Source organism: Leucoraja erinacea, chromosome 6, assembly GCF_028641065.1.
Source record: "Leucoraja erinacea ecotype New England chromosome 6, Leri_hhj_1, whole genome shotgun sequence".
In the NCBI taxonomy this organism is placed as follows: domain Eukaryota; kingdom Metazoa; phylum Chordata; class Chondrichthyes; order Rajiformes; family Rajidae; genus Leucoraja; species Leucoraja erinaceus.
In genome coordinates this window covers 81,289,410-81,317,201 of record NC_073382.1, presented here as the reverse complement: position 1 = coordinate 81,317,201, position 27,792 = coordinate 81,289,410, and the positions used below count along the sequence as shown (strand labels likewise).

The 27,792-nt window shown below is 51.1% G+C and overlaps 2 protein-coding genes across 5 annotated transcripts; one reads left to right on the top strand and one right to left on the bottom strand.

The window, feature by feature from the left end:
• Positions 1-21: 21 nt before the first annotated feature.
• Positions 22-16,788, top strand: wdr73 (WD repeat domain 73). The gene is given in 9 exon segments (XM_055637428.1): positions 22-114; positions 2,565-2,632; positions 3,571-3,664; positions 6,872-6,908; positions 6,910-6,962; positions 7,489-7,556; positions 9,631-9,804; positions 10,979-11,326; positions 13,632-16,788. Coding segments are annotated over 9 exon segments (1,122 nt in total). The 5' UTR covers positions 22-58; the 3' UTR covers positions 13,856-16,788.
• A 599-nt stretch (positions 16,789-17,387) lies between these two features.
• Positions 17,388-27,053, bottom strand: LOC129698337 (sialidase-3-like). Of its 4 annotated transcripts, none has more exons than XM_055637423.1 (3): positions 26,968-27,053; positions 21,745-21,953; positions 17,388-19,260 (listed from the first exon to the last, which is right to left on the bottom strand). In XM_055637423.1, exons 2-3 carry the CDS (start codon positions 21,943-21,945, stop codon positions 18,283-18,285), a joined length of 1,179 nt encoding a protein of 392 aa, XP_055493398.1. In that variant the 5' UTR covers positions 21,946-21,953; positions 26,968-27,053; the 3' UTR covers positions 17,388-18,282. The 4 variants fall into 4 exon arrangements, with proteins under 4 accessions (XP_055493398.1, XP_055493400.1, XP_055493401.1 ...); XM_055637425.1 differs by lacking the exon at positions 26,968-27,053 and adding an exon at positions 26,620-26,828; XM_055637426.1 differs by lacking the exon at positions 26,968-27,053 and adding an exon at positions 26,099-26,604.
• Between the last annotated feature and the right edge of the window lie 739 nt (positions 27,054-27,792).

Below are 27,792 nucleotides of genomic sequence, written 5' to 3'. Positions count from 1 at the left end.
AGTGACGAGAACCTCTACCCGGAAGAGGAGCTCGGCGTTGCCGGGGAGACGCGGCAAGATGGCGGCGCCCGAGGAGAGCGAGTGGGAGGCGTGGATGGTGGAGACTCTGAGCCTGTGAGAGGATGGAGGGAGAGTGGGGGGGGGGGGGGGGGGGGATGTCAGGGGTCACAGTTTAAGAATAGGGGGTCGGACATTTAGGACTGAGAACTCTTATCTCACCAGGGACTCATTTACTGTTGTGTTGTGTCTTTTGTAAAAATATATTTTCTAACCTGTAAATACTGATTCTGTTCTGTTCTGTAGTTTTGCACAATCCCGCAGGCATTGCCACTTTCATTTCACTGCACATCTTGTATGTGTATGTGACAAATAAACTTGACTTGACTTGAGATGAGGAAAAACTTTTACACCCAGATAGTTGTGAATCTGTGGAATTCTCTGCCACAGAAGGCAGTGGAGGCAGATTCACTGGATGTGTTCAAGAGAGAGTTGGATATATATTAAGGGATATGGGGAGAAAGCAGGAACTGGTTGTGGATGATCAGCCATGATCACAGTGAATGGCGGTGCTGGCTCGAGGGGCCGAATGGCCTCCTCCTGCACCTTTTCTTCTATGTTTCTATGTAGGAGATAGGTTTGTGTGTGGGGGGGGGGTATTCAGAGGGAGTCATAGAGTGAAGATACACATAAAATTCTGGAGTAACTCAGCGGGACAGGCAGCATCTCTGGAGAAGGAATGGGCGACGTTTCGGGGGTGAAACCCTTCATCAGACCTGTCCACAGTGTACAAATAATCTTTTCACTTTCACCTTGAACCTTTGTACTCCGGTACTCGATTCCCCTACTCTGGGCAAGAGACTCTGTGCGTCTACCCGATCTATTCCTCTCATGGTTTTATACACTTATATAAGATCTCCCCTCATCCGCCTGCGCTCCATGGAATAGAGACCCAGGCTGCTCAACCTCACCCTGTAGCTCACACCTTCTAGACCTGGCAACATCCTTGTAAATCTTTTCTGAACCCTTTCCAGCTTGACAACATCTTTCCTTTAACATGGTGTCCAGAACATGGAGGGAGGAGGATGGGGAAGGAGCAGGAGGAGGAGGGGATTGGGGAGCAAAAGCGATTAGAAGGAGGGGGTAGAGGATAGATGGAGGAAGAGAATGAAGAAGGTGGGGAGGATGGAAGAAGAGAGAGAATGGAGGCTGGGAGGATGGAGTGATAATTGAGTGAGAATTGTGAGAGGCGGGATGGAGATGATGGGAATGTAGGGGGAGGGAAGGAGGGGAGAAACGTAGTAAATAGGTGCCAAAGTAGGCCATTTGGCCCTTTGAACCAGCACGGCCATTCAATATGATCATGATCATCCAAAATCAGTACCTTTTTCCTGCTTTTCCCCCATATCCCTTGATTCCGTTAGCCCTAAGAGGTAAATCTAACTCTCTCTTGAAAACATCCAGTGAATTGGTCTCCACTGCCTTCTGTGGCAGAGAATTCCACAGATTCGCAACTCTCTGGCTGAAGATGTTTTTCCTCATCTCAGTCCGAAATGACCGACCCCTTATTCTTAAACTGTGACCCCTGGTTCTGGACTTCCCCAACATCGAGAACATATTTCCTGCCTCTAGCGTGTCCAATCCTTTAACCATTTTATATGTTCATATAAGAATCCCTCTCATCCTTCTAAATGCCAGTAAATACAAGCCCAGTCGACCCATTCTTTCTTCATATGACAGTCCCGCCATCCTGGGAATTAACCTTGTAAACCTATGCTGCACTCCCTCAATAGCAAGAATGTCCTTCCTCAAATAAGGAGACCAAAATTGCACACAATACTCCAGGTGCGGTCTCACCAGGGCCCTGTACAACTGCAGTATGATCTCCTTCCTCGTATACTCAAATTCTCTCGCAATGAAGGCCAACATGCTATTAGCTTTCTTCACTGCCTGCTGTACCTGCATGCTTACTGTCAGAGGATGTAGGGTAGGGTGTAGGAGGGGGGGGATAATGGAGGAAGAATGGAAGGCGGAGGTAGAGTTGGGAGGAGGAGGGTTGACGGATGGGAGGAGGAGGAATGGAGGGGTGGAACCCAAATAGAGGAGGGGGGGGGGGGGGGAGGAGAGAGATAATGGAGCTAGGGAGTAGGGGGAAGGGGAGGGGGGAGGGGGGTGGGGGGAGGGGGGGATGGAGGGTGGAAGGGAGAGGATGGAGGGGGACGGAGAGGATGACAATAGACAATAGGTGCAGGACTAGGCAAATTGGCCCTTCGAGCCAACACCGCCATTGGGGCTGATCATCCCCAATCAGTACCCCATTCCTGCCTTCTCCCCATATCCCCTGACTCCGCTATCTTTAAGAGGAGGATGGAGGGAGGCAGAATGGGGGAGCAGGGAGAACGGGTAGGGATGGAAGGGGTGGAGGGAGAAAGGGAGAGATGGAAGGAGGGTGAGAGGAAGGATAGAGGCGGAAGGAGGAGCTAGTACTGAGTGGATGGGCAGAATGCCATCCTGCATGAGCACAACTATCCCCCTCCCCGCTGCTCACTGACCATCTTCCGTTTCAGCTATGACGACCTCCACGTGTTTGAACTGCAGGAAGCGACGCGGGTCCTCGAGTGGATTCACAAGACAGGTAGGTTATTAATTGACATTTTTTTTTTTTTTTAAATGTTATCTGGGCCTGGAGAGAGTGGATGTGGAGTGGATGTTTCCACAAGTGAGAGTCTAAGACGAGAGGTCATAGTCTCAGAATTAAAGGATGTTCTTTTAGAGAGGAGACGAGGAGGATAATAGACAATAGGTGCAGGAGGAGGCCATTCGGCCCGTCGAGCCAGCACCACCACAGTCCGTCAGACGGTGGTGAAGATATGGAATTCATTGCGGTCACGGTGGCGCAACGGTAGAGTTGCTGCCTGACAGCGAATGCAGCGCCAGAAACCCGGGTTCGATCCCGACTACGGGTGCTGTCTGTACGGTGTTTGTACGTTCTCCCCGTGACCTGCGTGGGTTTTCTCCGAGATCTCCGGTTTCCTCCCACACTCCAAAGACGTACAGGTTTGTATTTTAATTGGCTTGGTGTAAATGTAAAAATTGTCCCTAGTGGGTGTAGGATGGTGTTAATGTGCGGGGATCGCTGGTTGGCGCGGACCCGGTGGGCCGAAGGGCCTGTTTCCGCACTGTATGTCTGAAATAAATTGCCACAGAAGGCTGTGGAGGCCAAGTCAGTAGATATTTATGATGGAAATTGACAGATTCTTGATTAGTACAGGGTTTATGGGGAGAAGGCAGGTGAATGGGGTTAGGAGGGAGAGATAGATCAGCCATGATTGAATAGTAGAATAGACTTGATGGGTCGAATGGTCTAATTCTACTCCTATAACTATCTATGTTTCTATGTTTGAAGTGTACATGTTCACTTTTAATTTGATTTTAATTTCAAGGTTTTGTGTACCCTTGTGTGTTGTGACTGTTGGCAGTTTCCCTCCGGGGATGAATAAAGTTCTATCGTATCGTAAGCTGTGTGAACGTGTAGGTTCCCGCAGCCTGGGTCTAACGCTCTCTGCCTGGCAGGTGTGTGCGTCGCTGGCTACGGATCAGGAAGGAGGAACGAAATTCTGCAGCTCGCTCTCCCCCAGAAACTCTCGGCTAAACAAAAGCAGGTGAGGTGAGGTGAGGTGAGCTGAGTGAGTTCCCCGGGACAGGGTAACAAGAACGGAGCCTGAGTATGGCCCCTGCTCCGTCAGAGTGCCGGTGATGCAGGGGGGGATGTCAAACATTGGGTTGTGTAGAATTTAGAGATACAGAGAGGAAACAGGCCCTTCGGCCCACCGAGTCTGCACCGACCAGCGATCCCCACACATTAACACTACCCTACACACACACTGGGGACAATTTATATTTACACCAAGCCTGCAAACCTGCATGTCTTTGGAGTGTGGGAGAAAACCGACGATCCCGGAGAAAACCCATGCAGGTCACGGGGAGAATGTGCAAACTCCGTACAGACAGCACCCGTAGTCAGGATCAAACGAAAAAAGGACATAAACAATAGACAATAGGTGCAGGAGTAGGCCATTCAGCCCTTCGAGTCAGCATTTCGATTCAACGAGTCAGTATGGGTGATGTTTCAGGTCAGATCTGAAGAAGGGTCCTGACCTGAAACGTAACCTATCCATGTTCTCCAGAGATGTTGCCTGACCCGCTGAGTTACTCCAGCACTCTGTGAAACGTCACCTATCCATGTTCTCCACAGATGCTGCCTGACCCGCTGGCATACTCCAGCACTCTGAAACGTCACCTATCCATGTTCTCCACAGATGCTGCCTGACCCGCTGAGTTACTCCAGCACTCTGTGAAACGTCACCTATCCATGTTCTCCACAGATGCTGCCTGATCCACTGAGTTACTCCAGCACTCTGTGAAACGTCACCTATCCATGTTCCCCACAGATGCTGCCTGACCCGAGTTACTCCAGCACTCTGTGAAACGTCACCTATCCATGTTCTCCACAGATGCTGTCTGACCTGCTGAGTTTCTCAAGCATTTTTGTCTACCTGCATCTGATCCATGTCAGAATCCGTTGAAAGATCTGACAGTTCGGGGCAGTGAAGTCTGAATTTGTTCACAGGATAATTACTGCACCTTGCCCAGTGCAAACTCCGTATCCCAGAAATCCATGCAGCGTTCTGTGCAGTTGTGCTCACCCAGGTACAGATAGGATGACATTAAGTTGGAGAGGGTGCGGGAGAGATTCACCTGGACTTTACCTGGTATGAAACATCACCTGGGCTTTTACAGGGAGAGGCTGCGACTTTGTCCTTTGGAGCATAGGAGACTGAGGGGTGTATTATTTATTGTGTACATACAGTCTATGGTCAATAGACACACTGAACTTTTATCTTCCGTTTGTAACTATGTTTATACATTGTTTAATGTTTAATGTTTTATGTATCATTCTTAACTGTCACCATATGTCATGTTGTCAATTGTGGGCGGAACACCAAGGCAAATTCCTTGTATGTGAATACTTGGTCAATAAACTTATTCATTCATTCATATTGTGTTGTGCTGCAGCAAGTAAGAATTTAATTGTCCTATCTGGTACACATGACAATAAAACACTCTTGACTTGACCTGCACCGCCATTCAATGTGATCATGGCTGATCATCCACAATCAGTACCCCATTCCTGCCTTCTCCCCATATCTCCTGACTCCGCTATCTTTAAGAGCCCTATCTAGCTCTCTCTTGAAAGTATCCAGGAATACTCATGATAAACTCATTCTCAACCTCCACCGCTCCAGAGAAAACAATCCAAGTCTGTCCGACCTCTCCTCATACATTGCTAGTTTCCCTGCTTTATAACTCCATATGGACCACCTTCCGAGTGAAAAAGTTCCTCGTCATGTGGACTGTCATATGCTGAGAGAATGGAGCAGCTGGGCTTGTATACTCTGGAGTTTAGAAAGATGAGAGGGGATCTTATTGAAACATATAAGATTATTAAGGGTTTGGACACGTTAGAGGCAGGAAACATGTTCCCGATGTTGGGGGAGTCCAGAACCAGGGGCCACAGTTTAAGAATAAGGGGTAAGCCATTTAGAACGGAGAAGAGGAAACACTTTTTCACACAGAGTGGTGAGTCTGTGGAATTCTCTGGATGCTAGATAGAGCTCTTAAAGGTAGCGGAGTCAGGGGATATGGGGAGAAGGCAGGAACAGGGTACTGATTGGGGATGATCAGCCATGATAACAGTGAATGGCGGTGCTGGCTCGAAAGGCTGAATAGCATACTCCTGCACCTATTGTCTATTGTCCATTGTCTATCCACAGTGTGCAGATACATGATAAGGGAATAACATTTAGTGCAGAGGAAAGCCAGTAAAGTCCGATCTAAGATAGTCCGAGGGTTATCAAGAGGTAGGTAGGTCACAGGGGATCTGATGGAAGTATTTAAAATAATCAGAGGCACAGATAAGGTCAAAGTCAGAAACATTTCCCCAGGGTGGAAACATCCAACACTAGGGGGCATAACTTTAAGGTGAGAAGGGCAAAGCTTAAAGGAGATGTGCGGGGCAGGGTGGGTGCTTGGAACGCGCTGCCAGGGGTGGTGGTGGAGGCAGATACGATAGTGGTGTTTAAGAGGCTTTTGGATAGATACATAGACACACTACTATCTACTTCTTTGGAGACCCCTGGACTACCCCTGATCAGACTTTGCTGGCTTTACCTTGCACTAAACGTTATTCAGATTCAGATTCAGATTCAAACTTTATTGTCATTGTGCAGTGTACAGTACAGAGATAACCAAATGCAGTATTCCCTTATCATGTATCTGTACACTGTAAATGGATCGATTGGACTCATGTATTGTCTTTCCGCTGACTGGTTAGCACGCAACAAAAGCTTTTCACTGTACCTCGATACATGTGACAATAAACTAAACTTGTGGGGGAGAAGGCAGGAGAATGATCAGCCATGATTGAATGGCAGAGTAGACTTGGTGGGCAGAGTGGCCTAATTCGGCTCCTATCTCTGATGAACATGGCTTTATGAACTGGATATCCAGCTGGACATGAATGAGGTGCAGGTACAGGAGAGATGGGAGTAACGGCCTGCTTGCATAGATCCTGGCTCTGTGTGCTAGAGCAGTGATTGATTCAGGGTGCTCACCGGGGTGTGAGCAGGGAAGGGTGGCTGTGGGGTGGGGAGGGGGGGTATGGGGGGTGGGGAGGGAGTGTGGGTGGGGGGGGAGGGGGGTGGGGGTGGGGGGTGGGGGGTGTGGGAAGGGGTGGGGGGTGTGGGCAGGGAGGGGTATAGTGGGTGGGTGGTCCACTCTCCCCTGACCCCCCGCCCGCTGTCGTTCCCCACAGGGACTTTTGCCCCGACCGTGATTTCCGTGTGGATGGAGGGCGGCTTTTCCCACAGACCCGTCTACCAGCTGAAACATGTGCCCGGGACCAGGTCAGTCTACACCTCCCCTCCTCCCTCCCTCCCTTCTCTCTCCTCTCCTCCCCTCCCCCCTCTCCTCCCTCCTCCCCTCCTCCTCCTCCTCCTCCTCCCCTCCCCCTCCCTTCTCTCTCCTCTCTCCCATCCCCCTCCTCCCCTCTCTCCTCCCTCCCCCTCCTCCCCCCCTCCCTCCCTTCCCTTCTCTCTCCTCCCTCCATCCCCTCTTGCTCCCCCCCCTCCCCTCGTTTCTCCGTCACTCTCCTTCTCTCTCACTCTCTCCCACGTAAACCCTCCCCTCCTCAAGCCCCCTCCCCCCAGAGAGACGTGAATAGCAGAGACTAGAGTTGGGGGTTGGTTGATGGGGGGGGGGGTTTAGTTGATGGGGGGGGGTGTTGCAGAGACAAGGAATGTAGATGCTGGAATCTTGAGATAAATACAAAGTGCTGGAGGATCAGGCCTGGGGAGTGATAGGTGGGTACAGGGGAGTGGAGGGAGCTGGTGGGACTAGACCGACCACTGACCCCCAGCTCTGTGTCCACAGCCTGTTGGTGACCAGTGGTCCTCCCGATACCTCGCTACAGGTCTGGACGCTGGGCGCCGGCGACAGTGGTGAGTATCAGACCTTGCAGCTCTGTCGGACGTTGGTCGGGCCGTATTTGGAGTATTGCGTGGAGTTCTGGAACTGCACCCCCATTACAGGGAGGATAGACAATAGACAACAGGTGCAGGAGTAGGCCATTCGGCCCTTCGAGCCAGCACGCCATTCAACGTGATCATGGCTGATCATCCCCAATCAGTACCTCGTTCCTGCCTTCTCCCCCTATCCCCTGACTCCGCTACCTTTAAGAGCCCTATCTAGCTCTCTCTTGAATGTATCCAGAGAACCGGCCTCCACCGCCCTCTGAGGCAGAGAATTCCACAGACTCACAACTCTGTGAGTAAAAGTGTTTCTGCGTCTCCGTTCTAAATGGCTTACTCCTTATTCTGAAACAGTGGCCCCATGTTATGTGGGGGCTTTGGAGACGGTGCAGAGGAGGTTTACCAGAACGTTGCCGGGATTAGTGGGTTTCAGCTACAGTGAGAGGTAACGGACTGTCGGACAGGGGGGGTGAAAGAGCTGATGGGCGGCACGGTGGCGCAGCGGGTAGAGTTGCTGCCTCACAGCACCAGAGACCCGGGTTCAATCCACACTACGGGTGTTGTCTGTGTGGAATTTGTACATTCTCCCCGTGATCTGCGTGGGCTTTCTCCCACTTCCCAAAGTCATGCAGGTTTGTAAGTCATAGAAATATAGAAAATAGGTGCAGGAGTAGGCCATTCGGCCCTTGGAGCCTGCACCGTCATTCAATATGATCATGGCTGATCATCCAACTCAGTATCCTGTACCTGCCTTCTCTCCATACCCCCTGATCCCTTTAGCCACAAGGGCTACATCTAACTCCCTCTTAAATATAGCCGATGAACTGGCATCGACTACTTTCTGTGGCAGAGAGTTCCACAGATTCACCACTCTCTATGTAAAAAAATGTTTCTCAAAAAAGTCAATTGGCTTCTGTAAATTGTCCCGGTAAAGTGTGTAGGGTGGAACTAATGCACTGGATGTGTAGGAAGGAACTGCAGATGCTGGTTTAAAGTGTAGACACAAAAAGCTGGAGTAACTCAGCGGGACAGACAGCATCTCTGGAGAGAAGGAATGGGTGGTCTGGAGAAGAGTCCAACCCAAAACATTACCCATTCCTTCACTCCAGAGATGCTGCCTGTCCCGCTGAGCTACTCCAGCATGTTGTGTCTATCTTTGGAACTGGTGTGCGGTTGATTGATGGTTGGCACAGAGTAGATGGGCAGAAGGGCCTGTTTCTGCATAGTAACTCTAAAGTAAACTAGAAGCCTGAGGGCCAGGTGTAGATGATGTAGCTAAGCTGGAGGGGGTGCAGTGGTTGGGCAGCAGAGGGTAGGTTGATGAAGACTAAGGTTTCTCTGAAAAGGCTAGTAAGGGAACAGTGAGCTGAAGGGCTGAGTCTGAGTCTCTGAAAGGGCTAGTATGAGCAAAATGGGTCAAAGTGCCTTGGTTTGTTCATGTCTCTGAATGGGCTTAGATCAGACTGTGGGCCGAATGGGCCTCGGTTTGTGCGCGAGGTCTATCTGAAATGGCTAGCAGGGGCGCAGTGGGCTGAAGGGCCTGGGCTACTTAGAAACATAGAAAATGTGTGCAGGAGGAGGTCATTCGGCCCTTCGAGCCAGCACCGCCATTCATTGTGATCATGGCTGATCGTCTCCTATCGATAACCCGTGCCTGCCTTCTCCCCATATCCCTCGACTCCACTGGCCCCTAGAGCTCTATCTAACTCTCTCTTAAATCCATCCAGTGACGGCCTCCACTACCCTCTGTGGCAGGGAATTCCATAAATTCACAACTCTCTGGGTGAAAAGGTTTATTCTCACCTCAGTCTTAAATGGTCTCCCCTTTATTCTAAGATGGCTAGTATGGCCAAAGTGGGCTAATGGGCCTTGGTTTGTGCCCGTCTCTGATTGGCTAGTACGGGTGCAGTGGGCCGAAGGGCCTCGGATTGTTCACGAAGTCTCTCGGAAATGGCTAGCAGGGGCGCAGTGGGCTGAAGGGCCTGGGCTTGTGCCGTGCGGTTTTGCTGGCAGTGTCGCTGAAGCCGCCGTTCTCTCCCCGCAGACAGCGTGCGGCTGCAGAGCTCGTGGCCGCTGACCGGTCCTGCAGGCAGCGGATGGTCCAGGCTCTCCGTCACCGGCCCACCTTCCCCCCGCGTCCTGCACGGATCCACCGTCACTGACCTGTCCCTGCTGGACCTCCACACACGGACCGAGCTGACCACCGCCGCCCCCACAGGTAGGTCAGCCTCCTCACCGCCGGGGGGGGGGGGGGGGGGAGAGGGAATGAGGGAGGGCAGAAGGGACGGAGGGAGGGAGGGCAGGCTCCTCGCACCCTGCCGGAAGGAGCTGCTGAGAGACCCAAGGCCACTCTGAGGTCACGAGGAACTGCAGCTGCCGCAGTGCTGAGCAAAGCACAGAGTGCTGGAGGAACTCAGCGGGTCAGGCAGCGTTTGTGGAGGGAATGGACAGACAACGTTTTGTTGGGATTCACCCATCCGGCAAGCACCCCTGCATCCACCTATCACTCGCCAGACTTTGTCCTGTCCACCACCTCTCGTTCCCAGCTTCCCACTCCATCGGTCTGAGACCGGAAACGTCGCCTGTCCATTCCTTCCACAGACGCTGCCCGACCTGCTAAGTTACTCCAGCGCTGTGTGTTTGGCCCAGGGGGAGTCAGTTGGGAGAGGGTACGGAGGGAGGGGGGGTGGGGGTAAAATGTGGCCGGGTCTGTGTCTCTTGGCAGTTTCCAGAGGGGGGGGGGGGGGGGGGGGGGTGGTGGGGGGAAGTGTCTCCTCTGACCAGCGGCATTGCCATCTGACTGGACACTGCCGCTCCCACAGTGCAGGACACTAGCTGGCCATCCGCGAGTCACGATGCCAGGCGGAAGAGGGCCCCTTTTCTGGGGTTATGTCCGTGCCCTGGTGGGTTTAGAGAGGGACTAGGCGCTGTCTACGGGCACCCTGGGGATTTCCGGGACTGCTGAGTCATCCTCGATAAGGATGGGGAAATAGTTGTTTCATATTCAGAATTTAGGAATATTTGTTTTACAGACGTGGGTCTGTTTTGTATCGGACATATCATTTTTGTGAATAATTGATTACAATTATTTTTGGTTAAAAATAAAAACTGGATGTGTCAGCATCTCTGGCCGCTGGTGTTGCCGTCTAATGGACTCTACCCCTCCTGCATGGCCAGGTGATGAGGAGGGGTCAGCAGGCTGGGAGTGTGATGGTCGGGAGGGGGTTTGGAGTTCTGGAGGAGGGGGTCAGTGTCTCTGGCCGCTGCCCCTCCCATGGGGCTTGATGATGGGGAAGGGGTCAGCGGGCTGGGAGTGGGGGAGTTCGCAAGAAGAGGGTCAGTACCTCTGGCCGCTGGCACTGCCATCTAACTGGGTGCTGCCGCTCCCGCAGGGCTGGACGCCGGTGAATCGGTCAGCGGGCTGGCGTTACTGGACAGCTGCACCTTCCTGTTGTGTACGGAGAGCGGGCGGCTGGGCATCGGCGATACCCGGCAGTGCCCGGCACTGACCAGTCCCCCCAGCCCGGCCGCGGGCGCTGGCCACTGGACCATGGCGCTGGAGCCCGGCGGCACGGCGGTGGCCAGGCTCTCGTCCAGCGGGCAGCTGGTGCTGACTGACCGCCGGGATCTCAGTACCGCCCTGGCACGGGCACAGATGGACATTACCCAGACACCGGACAACACTGACCACCTCTGCCTCACCTGGGCACCTCACCTGCGCCACCACCTGGCTGTCTCAGGTACGCGGGCTGCGGGCGGGCATGCGGGAAGTCAGAAACTGCGGCAAAATACTGAGCTGGTCATAAGGCATAGTAGAATTAGGCCATTCGGCCCCATCGAGTCTACTCACCCATTCAATCATGGTTGATCTATCTCTCCCTCCTAATCCCATTCTCCTGCCTTCTCCCCATAACCCCTGACACCCGTACAAATCAAGAATCTATCGAACTCTGCCTTAAAAATATTGATTGCTTGGCCTCCACAGCCTTCTGTGGCAAAGAATTCCAGGATCAATGGAATTAAGGGCGCCACGGTGGCGCAGCGGGTAGAGTTGCTGCCTCACAGCGCCAGAGATATTGACCACGGGTGCTGTCTATGCGGAGTTTGTGCGTGCTCCCCGTGACCTGCGTGAGTTTTCTCTCAGATCTTCGGTTGTGGCAAGTAAATTGGATGAAGGAGAGCCAGTGGATGTAGTGTATCTGGACTTTCAGAAAGCCTTTGATAAGGTCCCGCACAGGAGATCAGTGGGCACAATCAGAGCACATTGTATTGGGGGTAGGGTGTTGACATGGAGAGAGAATTGATTGGCAGACAGGAAACAAAGAGTAGGAATAAACGGATCCCTGTCAGAATTGCAGGCAGTGGCGAGTGGAGTGCCGCAAGACTCGGTGCTGGGGCCGCAACTATTTACAATATATATTAATGATTTAGATGATGGAATTAAAGTAACACTGACAAATTTGCAGACGACACAAAGATGGGTGACAGTGTGAACTGCGAAGAGGATGCTAGGGGATTGCAGGGTGACTTGGACAGGTTGGGTGAGTGGGCAGATGCATGGCCGATGCAGTATAATGTAGATGTGAGGTTATCCACTTTGGTGGCAAGAACAAGGAAGCAGATTATTATCTGAATGGTGTCAGATTAGGAAAAATGGAAGTGCAACGAGACCTGGTTGTCCTTGTACACCAGCCACTGAAAGTAAACATGCAGGTACAGCAGGCAGTGAAGAAAGCTAATGGCAAGTTGGCCTTCATAACAAGAGGATTTGAGTATAGGAGTAAAGAGGTCCTTCTGCAGATGTACAGGGTCCTGGTGAGACCACATCTGGAGTATTGTGTGCAGTTTTGGTCTCCTAATTTGAGGAAGGACATCCTTGCTATTGAGGGAGTGCTGCGTAGGTTCACGAGATTGATCCCTGGGATGGTGGGACTGGCATATGAGGAAAGAATGGAAAGACTGGGCTTGTATTCATTGAAATTTAGAAGGATGAGGGGCGATCTTGTAGAAGCATATAAAATGATAAAAGGACTGGACAGGCTAGATGCAGGGAAAATGTTCCCAATGTTGAGGGAGTCAAGAACCAGGGGCCAGTTTTAGAATAAAGGGGAGGCCGTTTAAAACTGAGATGAGAAAAAAAATGTCACCCAGAGAGTTGTGAATTTGTGGAATTCTCTGCCACAGAGGGCAGTGGAGGCCAATTCACTGGATGAATTTAGTGAGTTAGATAGAGCTCTAGGGGCTAGCGGAATCAAGAGATATGGGGAGAAGGCAGGCACGGGTTATTGATTGGGGACGATCAGCCATGATCACAATGAATGGCGGTGCTGGGGTGGAGTTGGGTGCTGGGGTGGGGGGTTGGGTGCTGGGGGGGTGGGTGGGGGGTTGGGTGGGGGGGTGGGTGCTGGGGTGGGGGGTTGGGTGCTGGGGTGGGGAGTTGGGTGCTGGGGGTGGGGAGTTGGGGTGCTGGGGTGGGGAGTTGGGTGCTGGGTGGGGGGTTGGTGGGGGGTTGGGTGCTGGGGTGGGGAGTTGGGTGCTGGGGTGGGGAGTTGGGTGCTGGGGTGGGGGGTTGGGTGCTGGGGGTGGGGAGGTTGGGTGGGGGGTTGGGGGGGGGTGGGTGCTGGGGTGGGGGGTTGGGTGCTGGGGTGGGGGAGTTGGGTGCTGGGGTGGGGAGTTGGGTGCTGGGGTGGGGAGTTGGGTGGGGGGTTGGGTGCTGGGGTGGGGGGGTTGGGTGCTGGGGTGGGGGGTTGGGTGCTGGGGTGGGGGGTTGGGTGGGGGGGTGGGGAGCTGGGTGGGGGGTTGGGTGCTGGGGTGGGGGTTGGGGGTGGGGTGTGGGGGTGGGGGGGGGGGGGGTGGGTGGGGGTTGGGGGGGGTGGGGAGTTGGGTGCTGTGGGGGGGGGGGGGGGTTGGGTGCTGGGGTGGGGAGTTGGGTGCTGGGGAGTTGGGTGCTGGGGTGGGGAGTTGGGTTGGATGGGTGGGGAGTTGGGTGCTAGATGACACTCGTGTGTGCGTTTGACCTCCTCTCTCTCTCTCCCCCCCCCCCAGGGTTTGACGGTTCAGTGCGGGTGTACAACGCCGCCCGCTGGTCTGAGAGCCCGGTGCGGGCCGAGCCGGTGATCGTCCACCGGGGCCACGGGCTGGGGACCGGGTCAGAGCAGCCGCTGGTCACCGCCCACACCTGGGTCCCTGGGCATCAGCGGGCGCTGCTCTCCGCCGCCACCGACGGCTCCCTCCACCTGTGGGGGTGGGCAGGGGGTCGTGGGGCGTGACCCTAGGCAGAGGGGGGGGTCGTGGGGCGTGAGCCCAGGCAATTGGGAGGGTCGTGACCCCAGGCAGGGGTCACAAGGTTCTGACCCCGACGGCAGGGGGTCATTGCGGGTCGCAGGTCCGTGGGACCATCTGCAATCGTAGAGTCACTCAGCACGGAAACAGGCCGTTCGACCCAACTTGCCCCATCTACACTCGTCCCACCTGTCTGCATTTGGCCCATATCCCTCGAAACCTGTCCGTCCTATAGGACAGGAGCGACCTGGCCTGGCCACACCACCTGAGGGCCATTGAGATGTGATTCACTCTCATACAGCATGGAAACAGACCCTTCGGCCCAACTCATCTCTGCTGACCTAAGGTGCCCCATTCACGATAGTTTGACCCATACCCCGTCTCCACATCCAGGTGTCTTGTGAACGTTATTGTGCCTGCTGCAGAACTCTCCAAACACTTACACCTTTGTAGGTTAATTGGCTTGGTAAACTTGTATAAATGTAAATTTGTAAAGTTATCCCTAGTGTGTGATGTTAATGTGCGGGGATCGCTGGTCGATGCGGACTCGCTGGGCTGAAGCGCCTGTTTCCGCGCTGTATCTCTAATCTAAACTAAACGCTGGGTGAAATTTGGAGGACCTCAAGTCAAGTTTATTTGTCACATACCCATACAAGATGTGCAGTGAAATGAAAGTGGCAATGCCTGCGGGATTGTGCAAAACAATGAACAGAATCAGTATTTACATTTTAGAAAAAAACCCCAGCAATTTAAAAAAGACACAACACAACAGTAAATTAGTCCCTGGTGAGATCAGAGTTTACAGTCCTGATGGCCTGTGGGAAGAAACTCCGTCTCATCCTCTCTGTTCTCACAGCGTGACAGTGGAGGCGTTTGCCTGACCGAAGCAGCTGGAACAGTCCGTTGCTGGGGGGGTAGGGGTCCCCCATAATGTTGCTGGCTCTGGATCTGCACCTCCTGGTGTATAGGTCCTGCAGGGGGGTGAGTGTAGTTCCCATGGTGCGTTCGGCTGAACGCACTACTCTCTGCAGAGCCTTCCTGTCCTGGGCAGAGCTGTTCCCCAACCAGATTGTGATGTTGCCGGACAAGATGCTTTCTACAGCCCCAGAGTAGAAGGATTGAAGGATCCTCAGAGAGACTGAATTTCCTCAGCTGCCTGAGGTGGTAAAGGCGCTGCCTTGCCTTACTCACCAGTGCGGCAGTGTGTGTTGTCCATGTCAGATCCTCTGTGATGTGGACTCTCAGATATTTAAAGCTCACCCTGTCCACAGTATCCCCATTTATCTCCAGTGGTGTGTACGTCCTCGGATGTTGTGCCCTTCTAAAGTCCACAATCAGCTCCTTAGTTTTATGATATTAAAGAGGAGGCTGTTGTCCTGACACCAGAGTGCTAGATCAGCCACCTCCTCCCGGTAGGCCTTCTCATCGTTATCTGAGATCAGGCCCACCACCACAGTGTCATCAGCAAACTTGATGATAGAGTTGAAGCTGAACCTGGCCACAGAAGGAACTGCAGATGCTGGTTTAACTGAAGATAGACACAAATAAACTGGTTAAAACCGAAGATAGACACAAAAAACTGGTGTAACTCCACGGGTCAGACAGCATCTCTGGAGAAAAGGAATGGGTGACATTTCGGGTCAGCAATCTGATGAAGGATCTCGACCTGAAACGTCACCCATTCCTTCTCTCCAGAGATGCCGCCTGTCCCGCTGAGTTACTCCGGCTTTTTCTGTCTTAACTCCGCGTGAGAAGATGTCAAGCAAACGGTTTCATTGATAAATAGTTGATATTTATTTATACTGGAGTGCATGGAATAATGTCTCTGGCAATGTAAACTGGTCTGTGATAACCGTGAAGCAGCTTCAGGGATGATCCAGTGATGGAGTCTCCCTGAGAACGACGCAAATACTAGCTGGCTTGGCAGTGTGAGAGAACATGGGGCCTACAGCTGACTTCCACCTCCCCCTGCCCCACTGGGCACCACAGGGGCTTAAGGTCATTAGTAATGGGAGCAAAATTAGGCCATTCGGCCCATCAAGTCTACTCCGCCATTCAATCATGGCTGATCTATCTCTCCCTCCTAACCCCATTCTCCTGCCTTCTCCCCATAACCCCAGACACCCGTACGGCTTGAGTGCTTCCTGGATGAAAGTTAGAAGGTTTTGCTTTGATACTGTCATGTATATTCCTTATTTAAGATACCTATCTCCTGAGAGCGGCATTTTCTCTGCCACTTTGTACCTGTAAATAAACTATTGTAGATAGTTATAAAAACTACTATAGTAAAACAACAGCAGTCTCACCATCATTTGTACAATCGTGTAATAACATCCCAACTCCTCCAGTCAACATCCTCACTGATGAAGGCCAAAGATACCCAAACCCCTCTCTTCCTGCCATGCCACTTTCAAGGAACTAAGTCCCTGCATTTCTAGATCCCTCTGCTGTACAACACTCCCCAGAGGCCTGCCGTTCACAGTGAAGGTCCTAACTTCATCGGCCACAGGACCAGAATTCGGCCATTCGGCCCATCAAGTCTACTCCACCATTCAATCATGGCAGATTTATCTCTCCCTCCTAACCCCATTCTCCTGCCTTCTCCCCATAACCCCTGACACCCGCACCAATCAAGAATCTATCTATCTCCACCTTAAAAATATCCACTGACTTGGCCTCCACAGCCGTCTGTGGCAACTGAACCATCCCACCACAACTAGAGAGCAGTCCTGAACTACTATCTACCTCATTGGTGACCCTCGGACTATCTTTGATCTGGCTTTACCTGGCACTAAATGTTATTACCTGTAGACTGTGGACGGCTCGATTGTAATCGTGTATTGTCTTTCCGCTGACTGGTTAGCACGCAACAAAAGCTTTTCACTGTACCACGGTACACGTGGCAATAAACTAAACTGAAAATTGGAATTGTCTACAGGTTATGAAATTAAAAGTTAATCTGTGTGGGGAAAGGGGGTGTGTATACGGGACTGCATCATGCGTGGTGGGTGTGTGGCATGCGTGTATATACGTGTTACACGTGCAGGCATGCTACATGTATGCTCGTTAGCAGGGGTAATTTCCAGCTGCAGGAGTGACCGTAGTCACTAGGGCGGCACGGTGGTGCAGTTGGTAGAGCTGCTGCCTCCGGATGCTGCCTGTCCGGAGTTTGTACGTTCTCCCCGTGATCTAAGTGGGTTTTCTCCGGGTGCTCCGGTTTCCTCCCACACTCCAAACACACAGAAACAGAGAAAGTAAGTGCAGGAGTAGGCTATTTGACCCTTCGAGCCAGCACCGCCATTCAATATGATCATGGCTGATCCAAAATCAGTACCCCGTTCCAGCTTTTTCCCCCATATCCTTTGATTCCTTTAGCCCTAAGAGCTAAATCTAACTCTCATGAATACATCCAGTGAATTGGCCTCCACTGCATTCTGTGGCAGAGAATTCCACAGATTCACAACTCTCTGGGTGAAAATGTTTTTTCTCAACTCAGTCCTAAATGGCCGACCCCTAATTCTTAAACTGTGACCCCTGGTTCTGGACTCCCTCAACATCGGGAGGCGGGACATGTTTCCTGCATCTAGCCTGTCCAATCCCTTAAAAATTTTATATTTCCATAAGATCTCCTCTCATCCTTCTAAATTCCAATGAATATAAGCCCAGCCATATCATATCATCATACGTCAGTCTCGCCATCCTGGGAATTAACCTGGTGAACCTACGCTGCACTCCCTCAATAGCAAGACATACAGGTTTGTAGGTTAATTGTCTCTGGTAAAGATTGTTGTTGTGTAGGTTGGTGTTACTATGCAGGGGATCACAGGTCGTCGTGGACTCGGTGGGCTGAAGGGTCTGTTTCCGCTCTGTATCTCTAAACTAAACTAAATAGTGAGTGGTTGGGGGGGGTGGGGTGTATGCGCACAGGGGGGGAATCAACCGCATTATAGGGAGAACGTGCAAACTCCACAGTGTCAGCACCCTCAAAGAAGAGAAGTCGTTGAGAGAGGATCTTATAGAAACATATAAAATTCTTAAGTGAATGGACAGGCTAGATGCAGGAAATATGTTCCCGATATTGGGGGAGTCCAGAACCAGGGGTCACAGTTTCAGAATAAGGGGTTGGCCATTTAGGACTGAGATGAGGAAAAGCTTTTTCACCCAGAGAGTTGTGAATCTGTGGAATTCCATGCCACAGAAGGCAGTGGAGGCCAATTCTCTGCATGTTTTCAAGAGAGAGTTATATTTAGCACTTGGGACTAACGGAATCAAGGGATATGGGAAGAAGGCAGGAACGGGGTATTGATTGGGGATGATCAGTCATGATCACATTGAATGGCGGTGCTGCCTTGATGGCTTCCTCCTGCACCTATTGTCTATGTTTCAATGATGTTGCCACCCCTCGGCCTCGCTGCTAGATGTTCCTCAGCACGTCGTCGATGCTGAAGAGACGGAAGTCGATCCTCTCGTTGGGTTGCCGATCACCGCACTCATGCAGGCAGGCGAAGGTTGATGCCTGGTCCAGGTAGGCCAGGTCTGAGTAGCCGCTGGGCCCCGGCTGGACTACCCAGGGCCCCTCCCAGTGGCGCTGCTCCAGGGGCCTGCGGTTCAGGTAAAAGGCCAGGTTGGTGCGGTTACGGCAGTGTCTCCACCACCGGTCCTTGCCGCTGCCGACGGGGTGGGCGTACAGGAGCCAGGAGAGCCGGTCGCTGGCGGGGCAGCTGAAGCTGAGCACACTGCCCTGGCAGCCGCTGTCGCTCTCGGGCAGCTGCCGGGCCGAGTGAACGATCTCGAATCGCCCGGGCTCCAAACTGACCGCTTCCACTCGCGACGGGCGGCGGCACGACAGGGGCCTGCCGACGGTCCGAGCGTTACAGTACAGCACCCGGTTACCGTACGACACGGTGATCTCCGCCATCTCGCTCTCCCCGGTCCCGCACCGCGATACTGGCTCGCCCACACTCCAGCGCTCACCTCCGTCCTCGCTGTACAGGTAAAAGGTGCGGGGTTTGGTGAAGAAGCCGGGCGGTATCAGGCAGCACCGATTGCGGATGATGTAGGCGTAGGCTGGCACTATCAGCGTGCCGCACACCCGCTGGATGCCGTGGCCGGGGCTGACGGAGAAGGTGCCCCAATGCCGCACCTCCTCGCCGATCACACTCTCCGTCAGGTCGGTCACCTGGCCCCAGGTGAGCCCCGCGTCCTGGCTCGTCACGTAGCACAGCCTGGCCGCGTTCCTGCCCCACAGCACCTGGCTGCACTCGTTCACCCCCTCCTCCACGCAGTTAAAGAAGAGGTAGACCACTTGCTTCATCCGCTCGTACACAGGGCAAGGATTCATCGAACGGTAACCGCTCTTCACAGCAGTACTCAGCTCCACTGACTCGTCCCACTGTGAATGGGAAACAACAGGTCAGAAATAATAGGAGCACAGCATTAGGCCATTCGGCCCATCAAGTCTACTCCGCCATTCAATCATGGCTGATCTATCTCTCCCTCCTAACCCCATTCTCCTGTCTTCTCCGCTGCCACAATACAGCGTGGAGAACAGAGGCCACAATGATTCATTCAATTACTTTTTATAGTCACATGTACCTATAAGTACATGCAGCTCAGACCATCGATTCAGTTTCGTTTATTGTCACGTGTACCCAGGTACAGTGTCACATGTACGGAGACGAGGAAACACTTTTTCCTCACAGAGAGTTGTGAGTCTGTGGAATTCTCTGCCTCAGATGGCGGTGGAGGCCGGTTCTCTGGATACTTTGAAGAGAGAGCTAGATAGGGCTCTTAAAGATAGCAGAGTCAGGGGATATGGGGAGAAGGCAGGAACGGGGTACTGATTGGGGATGATCAGCCATGATCACATTGAATGGCTCGAAGGGCCGAATGGCCTACTGCACCTATTGTCTAATACGTGATTACAATCGAGCCATTTACAATGTACAGGAATAACGTTTAGTCACGAAAGAAAGATTGCTGGGAATATAAAAACTGACTGTAAAAGCTTCTTTCCATATGTTTAAAGGAAATGACTAGTGAAGACAAATCTAGGTCCCTTACAATCAGAGAGAGGTGAATTTATAATGGGAAACAAGGAAATGGCAGGACAAGTGCTTTGGTTCTGTCTTCACTAAGGAAGACACAAACAATCTCCCAGAAATACCAGGGGACCGAGGATCTAGTGGGAGGGAGGAACTGAAGGGAATTCACATTAGTCAGGAAATTGTGTCAGGTAAACTGTTGGGACTGAAGGCAGATAAATCAGTAGAGAAATCGTGGATGCATTGGTGATCATTTTCAATGTACAGAGGGTGGTGGAGTCCAGTTCTCTGGATACTTTCCAGAGGGAGCTAGATATAGGGCACTTAAAGATAAATGTGAGGTTATCCACTTTGGTGGCAGGAAGCAGGGAACGGGTACTGATTGGGGATGATCAGCCATTATCTCAAGAAAATAAGTTTATTGCTCGAAGGGCCGAATGGCCTACTATTGTCTTTGCCATATGGTGTAACAAGAGAGAGTAAAATTTAGCTCTAGGGCGAAAGAAGTTACGAATGACTAAACAGAAAACATCTAAAACATTACCGATTTTAGATGATCAGCCATGAAAACACACATTGCTGGGTGGCAGTGTGAACTGTGCAGAGGATGTTAGGAGGTTGCAGGGTGACCTGGAAAGGTTGAGTGAGTGGGCAGATGCGTGGCAGATGCAGTATAATATAGATAAATGTGGAGGTTATCCACTTTGGTGGCAAAAACAAGGGGGCAGATTATTCAAAGAGTTTGGGGTTAGGTTAGGTAAGGGCGAGGTGCAGTGTGCCCTGGGTGTCCTTGTACAGCCGGTCACTGAAAGTTGGCGTGCAGGTACAGCAGGCAGTGAAGAAAGCTAATGGAATGTTGGCCTTCATAACAAGAGGATTTCAGTATAGGAGTAAAGAGGTTCTTCTGCAGTTGTATAGGGCTCCGGTGAGACCACATCTGGAGTATTGTGTACAGTTTTGAGGCAGTGCAGCGTAAGTTCACGAGATTGATCCCTGGGATGGTGGGACTGTCATATGAGGAAAGATTGAAAAGGCTAGGCTTGTATTCACTGGAGTTTAGAAGGATGAGGGGAAATCTTATAGAAACATATAAAATTATAAAACGACTGGACAAGCTAGACGCAGGAAAAATGTTCCCAATGTTGGGCGAGTCCAGAACCAGGGGCCACAGTCTTCGAATAAAGGGGAGGTCATTTAAGACTGAGGTGTGAAAAACCGTTTTCACCCAGAGAGTTGTGAATTTATGGAATTCCCTGCCACAGAACGGCAGTGGAGGCCAAATCACTGGATGGATTTAAGAGAGAGTTAGATAGAGCTCTAGGGGCTAGTGCAGTCAAGGGATATGGGGAGAAGACAGGCACGGGTTATTGATAGGGGACGATCAGGCATGATCACATGAATGGCGGTGCAGACTCGAAGGGCTGAATGGCCTCCTCCTGCACCTATTTTCTATGTTTCTATGAATGGCGGTGCTGGCTCGAAGGGCCAAATGGCCTCCTCCTGCGCCTATTTTCTATGTTTCTATATTGTTGAAGTAAAGTTTTTAAAGAGTGGAGCGATTATAATGAATGAATGAATATGAAGTTTATTGGCCAAGTATTCACATACAAGGAATTTGCCTTGGTTCTCCGGCCGCAAGTGACAACATGACTTGTATGTTGACCAGCACACTGAGAGTCGCTTGGTTTGGGCGCTATCTCGGATGTGGACGAGAAAGTGGGATAACATATAACTAGTGCGATCGGGGCGATCGATGGTCGGCGTAGATTCGGTGTGCCGAAGGCTCTGTTTCCGTGCTGTATCTGACAATCAATCAATCAATCAAAACCAACCTCCACAGATCCATCTTGAAACTTCCCTCTCCGTAAAACCAGAATCTTGGCGTCCACATCGGAGGATGATGTTCGTTTCTCTGCAAACGCCAGGAAGACCTGGTGGCTGTTGAGGTAGAGGAGAGAGGGGATGCGGTACACGGGACCAGGCTGGATGCTCTCAAACAAAGTGAAGGCACTGGAGAGGCTGTCAGTCGCCATACTCAACCCTGCACGAAGAAGAGAAGATAGGATGGTGATGGAACATAGGGTGCAGGAGTAGGCCATTCGGCCCTTCGAGCCAGCACCGCCATTCAATATGATCATCGCCGATCATCCACAATCAGTACCACATATCCCTTGATTAAGAAGGAACTGCAGATGCTGGAAAAATCGAAGGTTGATAAAAATGCTGGAGAAACTCAGTGGGTGAGGCAGCATCTATGGAGCGAAGGAATAGGTGACGTTTCGGGTTGAGACCCTTCTTCAGACGTCTCAACCCGAATCATCACCTATTCCTTCGCTCTATAGATGCTGCCTCACCCGCTGAGTTTCCCCAGCATTTTTATCTACCCCGTATCCCTTGATTCCTTTAGTCCTGAAGAGCTAAATCCAACTCTTCCATGGTTAGAAACAGAATTAATAAATAAACATGCAAATTATTGCAAATTATTACATGCAAAGTCTCGGTACACGTGACAATAAACTAATTTGTGACCAAACTGTAAAAAAGTTACATTTCACAGTCACTCAGAGAGGAAACAGGCTCTTTGGCCCAACTTGCCCATGGCCATCTACCCTAGCCCCATGCATGGCCCATATCCCTCTAAGGCTTTCCTATCCAAGTACCTGCCCAAATATATTTTGAACATTGTGATAGTACCTGCCTCAAATACCTCCTCTGGCAGCTCGTCCCACACACCTACCAGGTAGGTGAGGCAGGTACTTGTGTTGGGCTTGTATTCACTGAAATTTGGAAGGATGAGGGGCATCTTATAGAAATGTATACAATTATTATAAAAGGACTGGACAAGCTCGATGCAGGAAAAATGTTCCCAATGTTGGGTGAGTCCAGAACCAGGGGCCACAGTCCAAGAATAAAGGGGTGGCAATTTAATACTGAGACGAGGAAAAACCTTTTCATTCAGAAAGTTGTGAATTTGTGGAATTCTCTGCCACTGTAGGCAGTGGAGGCCAATTCACTGGATGAATTTAAAGAGCTCGAGGGGCTAGCGGAATCAAGGGATATGGGGTGAAGGCAGGCATGGGTTACTGATTGTGGATGATCAGCCATGATCACAATAAATGGAGGTGCTGGCTCGAAGGTCCAAATGGCTGACTCCTGCACCTATTGTCTATGTTTCTAGGTTCCGTAACAACTTTTAAAAGACATTTTACAGGAAGAATGTGGGCCAAACAGGATTAGAGTGGAACGGGCAGGGAGGACCTGTGATGAATGACCAAATGATTCTTAATCCTGTCTCAAAGTTTGCACAGTTGGGGCAGGAGAATGGGGAACAATTTATTCCTGAAAGTGCAAGGTGTGGATGAGTGGGGTTGGAAGTCTACCATGAACGGCAGGGCCCTGGGGAGCGTTGAGTACCAGAGGGACGTCGACGTACACGTCTGTGGATGTTTGAAGGTGGCAATGCAAGTGGATAATGAAATGAAATGATAAAAAAAAAAATGAAATGATTCAATTTATTGTCATTGTCAGTGTACAGTGTACAGAGACAACGAAATGCATTTTTAGCATCTCCCTTGAAAGGGAGACACAGGGCGTCGCGGTGTGCCCGCGCCTGCCGCCGTAATTACATTCCATTACAGGCAAAGGTGGGTGAAGTGTCTTGCCCAAGGACACAACGACAGTATGCACTCCAAGCGGGATTTGAACCGGCTACCTTCCGGTCGCCAGCCGAACTCTTAGCCCATTGTGCTATCTGTCGTGATGCCATGATGAGGGCTCCCAAGATAGACACAAAACTCAGCGGGACTGGCAGCATCTCTGGATGTCAGAAGAAGGGTCTCGACCCAAAACGCCACCCATTCTTTCTCACCAGGGATGCTGCCAGTCCTGCTGAACTATTCCAGCATCTATTTATTTATTTCTTTATTTATTATATAGGTGCAGAAGTTGGCCATTCAGCCCTTCGAGCTAGCACCGCCATTCAATGTGATCATGGCTGATCATCCACATTTAGTATCCTGTACCTGCCTTCCCTCCATACCCCCTAATCCCCTTAGCCACAAGGGCCACATCTAACTCCCTCTTAAATATAGCCAATGAACTGGCCTCAACCACCCTCTGTGGCAGAGAATTCCACAGATTCACCACTCTCTGTGTGAATTTTTTTTTCTCATCTCGGTCCTAAAAGACTTCACCCTTATCCTCAAACTGTGACCCCTTGTTCTGGACTTCCCGAACATGGGAACAATCTTCCTGCATCTAGCCTGTCTAGTTTCTATAAGATTCCCCCTCAATCTTCTAAATTCTAGCGAGTACAAGCCAAGTCTATCCAGTCTTTCTTCATATGAAAGTCCTGCCATCCCATTAACTCCACTATCCGTCAGAGCTCTTCCTTCAGAATGAAGAGTTGGAAGCTTGCCTTCATTACATGGTCATGAGAGCAAGGATAGGGTGGTCACACACCACGGAAAGAGGCCCTTCGGCTCAACTTGTCCACACGGACCAACACGTCCCATCCAAAGATCCTATAGCGAGCAAGATGGTCCACTCCGCTAAAAAGCCGTAGTAGATGATGGGTAATCGTAGCGCCATTTGCGTAACCGGCTTCCATCATGGCGTCAAGCTAATTCAGGGCGATTCTGCTATATCAGGCTGAGAGATTAAAGGATATACACAAAATGCAGCGGGTCAGGCGACATTTCTGGACAAAAGGAATAGGTGACATTTCGGATCGAGACCCGTCTCCACTAAAACCATCACCCCCCACCCCCCTCTCTCCGACACGGAAACGGAGCGATCGCCGGCCTCCCCTTTTTTTGTTAAACATCTATTTCCTTCGGGGTTTAAAAAAAACCAACTCCTCCTTACCATTTCCGTACTTTTTCGATAGCTGCCATGACCCGTTTGATGTCATCCTTCGCCCTGCTCCTGGTCTCGGCCCGCACTGATCTGCCGGACATGCTGTGTGTATGTGTGTGTGTATGTGTGTTTGTTTGGCGGAGTCTGAGTGGAGAAGCGCCAGCACCAAGAGTGAGCGAACTGGCGGACAGACGGGCAAAAGCAACGATCATAGAACAGAATAGGTGACCAAAGATCTTTGTAGGTGACATCTCGGGTCGAGACCTTTCTTCAGACTGAGTCAGGGGAAAGAGGAGCAAGAGATATAGACGGTACTAAGGACAAATAAATGGAAGATATGCCTATATCTCCCTTGACTGTCAGTCTGAAGAAGGGTCCACCTATGCCAGCTCTATGATCGTTGCTTTCGTCCGTCTGTCCGCGCGTTCACTCGCTCTTGTTGCCGGCGCTTCTCCCCTCCGACTCCACCAAACAAACACACAAACACACAACACACAGCATACCGAAAAAGCCGACCCGAAATATCACCTAGTCCTTTTCTCCAGAGATGCTGCCTGATCCGCTGATTTACTCCAGCCTTTTGTGTCTGTCTTCGGTTTAAACCAGCATCTGCAGTTCCTCCCTGTACAAGGTATGTGCCGTTTAAAACTAAAATTTAAAAAAACATTTAAAACATTTAAAAATACATAAAATGTTCCCCGCAACGCTCATTACACTGAGCGTGATTCGGGTCGGGGTTACTGAAATGGCGGAAGTTTCGGTATCTAAAAAGTCTCAGAAGTGATAAATCTGGTTGTAAATTTCGCTTCAGAGGCGTTTTTCTTTTTGTATGTAAAACCCCACTTGAGAACCATGGGCGATTTTAAAATTTTACAGCCAGATTTATCACTTCTGAAACTTTTTAGATGCCAAAGGAATCAATAAAAAACACAAAAAATGCCTTAGTTGATGAAATGCAATGAGCAAATGGCCAATGTTCGCCAAGCACTCTGGCTGTTGTTGTCCCTTCAGCTCTCGCTTCTATCTACCGTTATTTCTCCTCACTTTTGGAATTCTGAAGTAGGCTAAATGTCTCTCACAATTATCCCGATTTCCATAATTATTTACAGCGCAAAAATTGACAATTTCAGCGGGTTTTAATGGGCCCGCTACGCTGGAAACAATGGTCAGTGCCTACCTGCAGTTCATCGCGTGTACTCCACTTGGCATAGCGTAGCAACAGTACGGGTCATGGGTCGTGACCCGACTGCCGTGAAACCTCCCTATTAGATATTAAGAACATTTGGAAAGTGGGAAACTTGCCTTATGATAGGGGTGTCAAAACCGTACCTTTAGGATTAGTGGGGAGGGCTTTGGAGGGCTGTAGATGCTGGAATCTGGGCCAAACAAGAAAGTGCTGGCGGAGCTCTGCGGGTCGGTCAGCATCTGCGGAAGCAGAAGGATGAGCTTTGCAGTGGATTGGTGAAAATGGAGACACAAGAGATGAGTGTCACACAGTGTGGAAACAGGCCCTTCGGCCCAACTTGCCCAACATGTCCCAGCTACACACAGAGAGTGGTGAATCTGTGGAATTCTCTGCCACAGAAGGTAGTTGAGGACAGTTCATTGGCTACATTTAAGAGGGAGTTAGATGTGACCCTTTTGGCTAAAGGGATCAGGGGGTATGGAGAGAAGGCAGGGATGGGATACTGAGTTGGATAATCAGCCATGATCATATTGAATGGCGAATGGTGCTGGCTCGAAGGGCCGAATGGCCTACTCCTGCACCTATTGTCTATGTTTCTATGCTACACCAGTCCCACCTGCCCGCGTTTGGCCCACGTCCCTCCAAACCTGTCCTATCCAAGTACCTGTGCAAGAGACCCCGGGCCTGAGGCCTCCACCCCCGGTCTGTGGGATCTTGCTGTGCGGGCGGGGCTTAGCCTCAGTTAGCCCTCTCGCCCCGGAAATAACAATTCAATCGCCTTAAAAACAAAACAGCGGCGAATCCTCGACTGAGACCCGGGCTCAGAGCTGAGGCTTTAGATTCAGTTCCGGGCCCAGGCCCGAGGCTTCAGGCTTCGCTCCGGGACAAGGCCGGGGCCTCAGACCTCGACCCCCACCACCCCCAACCCTCCGCACCGCCCTTAACCCACCGCCAGGTGATTCGCAGGGCAATGCGGCCGATTTGACGGAATATATATAATTTTTAATTTTACCTCAGGCTCCGGAGGCCCCGTCACTATGGTTACCGCCCTGGCGACATCGAGCATGCGCGGGGCGTGCTGGCCGCTGGGAGTTGTAGTCCTTCTCTCTGCAAGGATGTCCCTCCCACCGGGTCCAGCCACCTTGGAACCGCAGTCAGTATCAAAGCTACTAGATCAGTATTGTAGTGCAGGGAATTAGTGCAGCCCATTCTGCGCATTGCTGGTTCCTACAACTGCAGAATAAATAGCAGGCCATTCAGCCCTCAGTGCCTGCCATTCCATTCAGAAACGTCCATACACTGGACCTAATTGGAATATCTCCATTGATTGTAGACACAAAAAGCTGGAGTAACTCAGCGAGTCAGATTGCATCCCTGGAAAAAAGGAATAGGTCGAGACCTTTCTTCAGACTCCCCCCCCCCCCCCCCCCCCCCCCCTCATTTATTATATTGTTTACAGAGTACTATATTTACATATTGTGTTATGCTGCTGCAAGTAAGAATTTCATTGTTCTATCTGGGATGTATGACAATAAACACTCTTGACTTCATGCCAACCCTATGCCAATCTGTACTAGTCCCATTTGCCTGTATTAGGTCTGCATCCCTCCAAGTCCTTTGTTGGTGTTAATATTACCAACACTCTGTCATGGACCAAGAAAGCACACCAATGCCTCTACTTCCTGCGGAGACTGAGGAAATTTGGCATATTTCCAGTGACTCTTATAAATTTCCACAGATGCACCATAGAAAGCATACTGTTGGGATGCATCACAGCTCGGTTTGGGAACATCTTTGTGCAAGACCACAAAAAAAAGTATTGTAGGTGTGGCCCAGT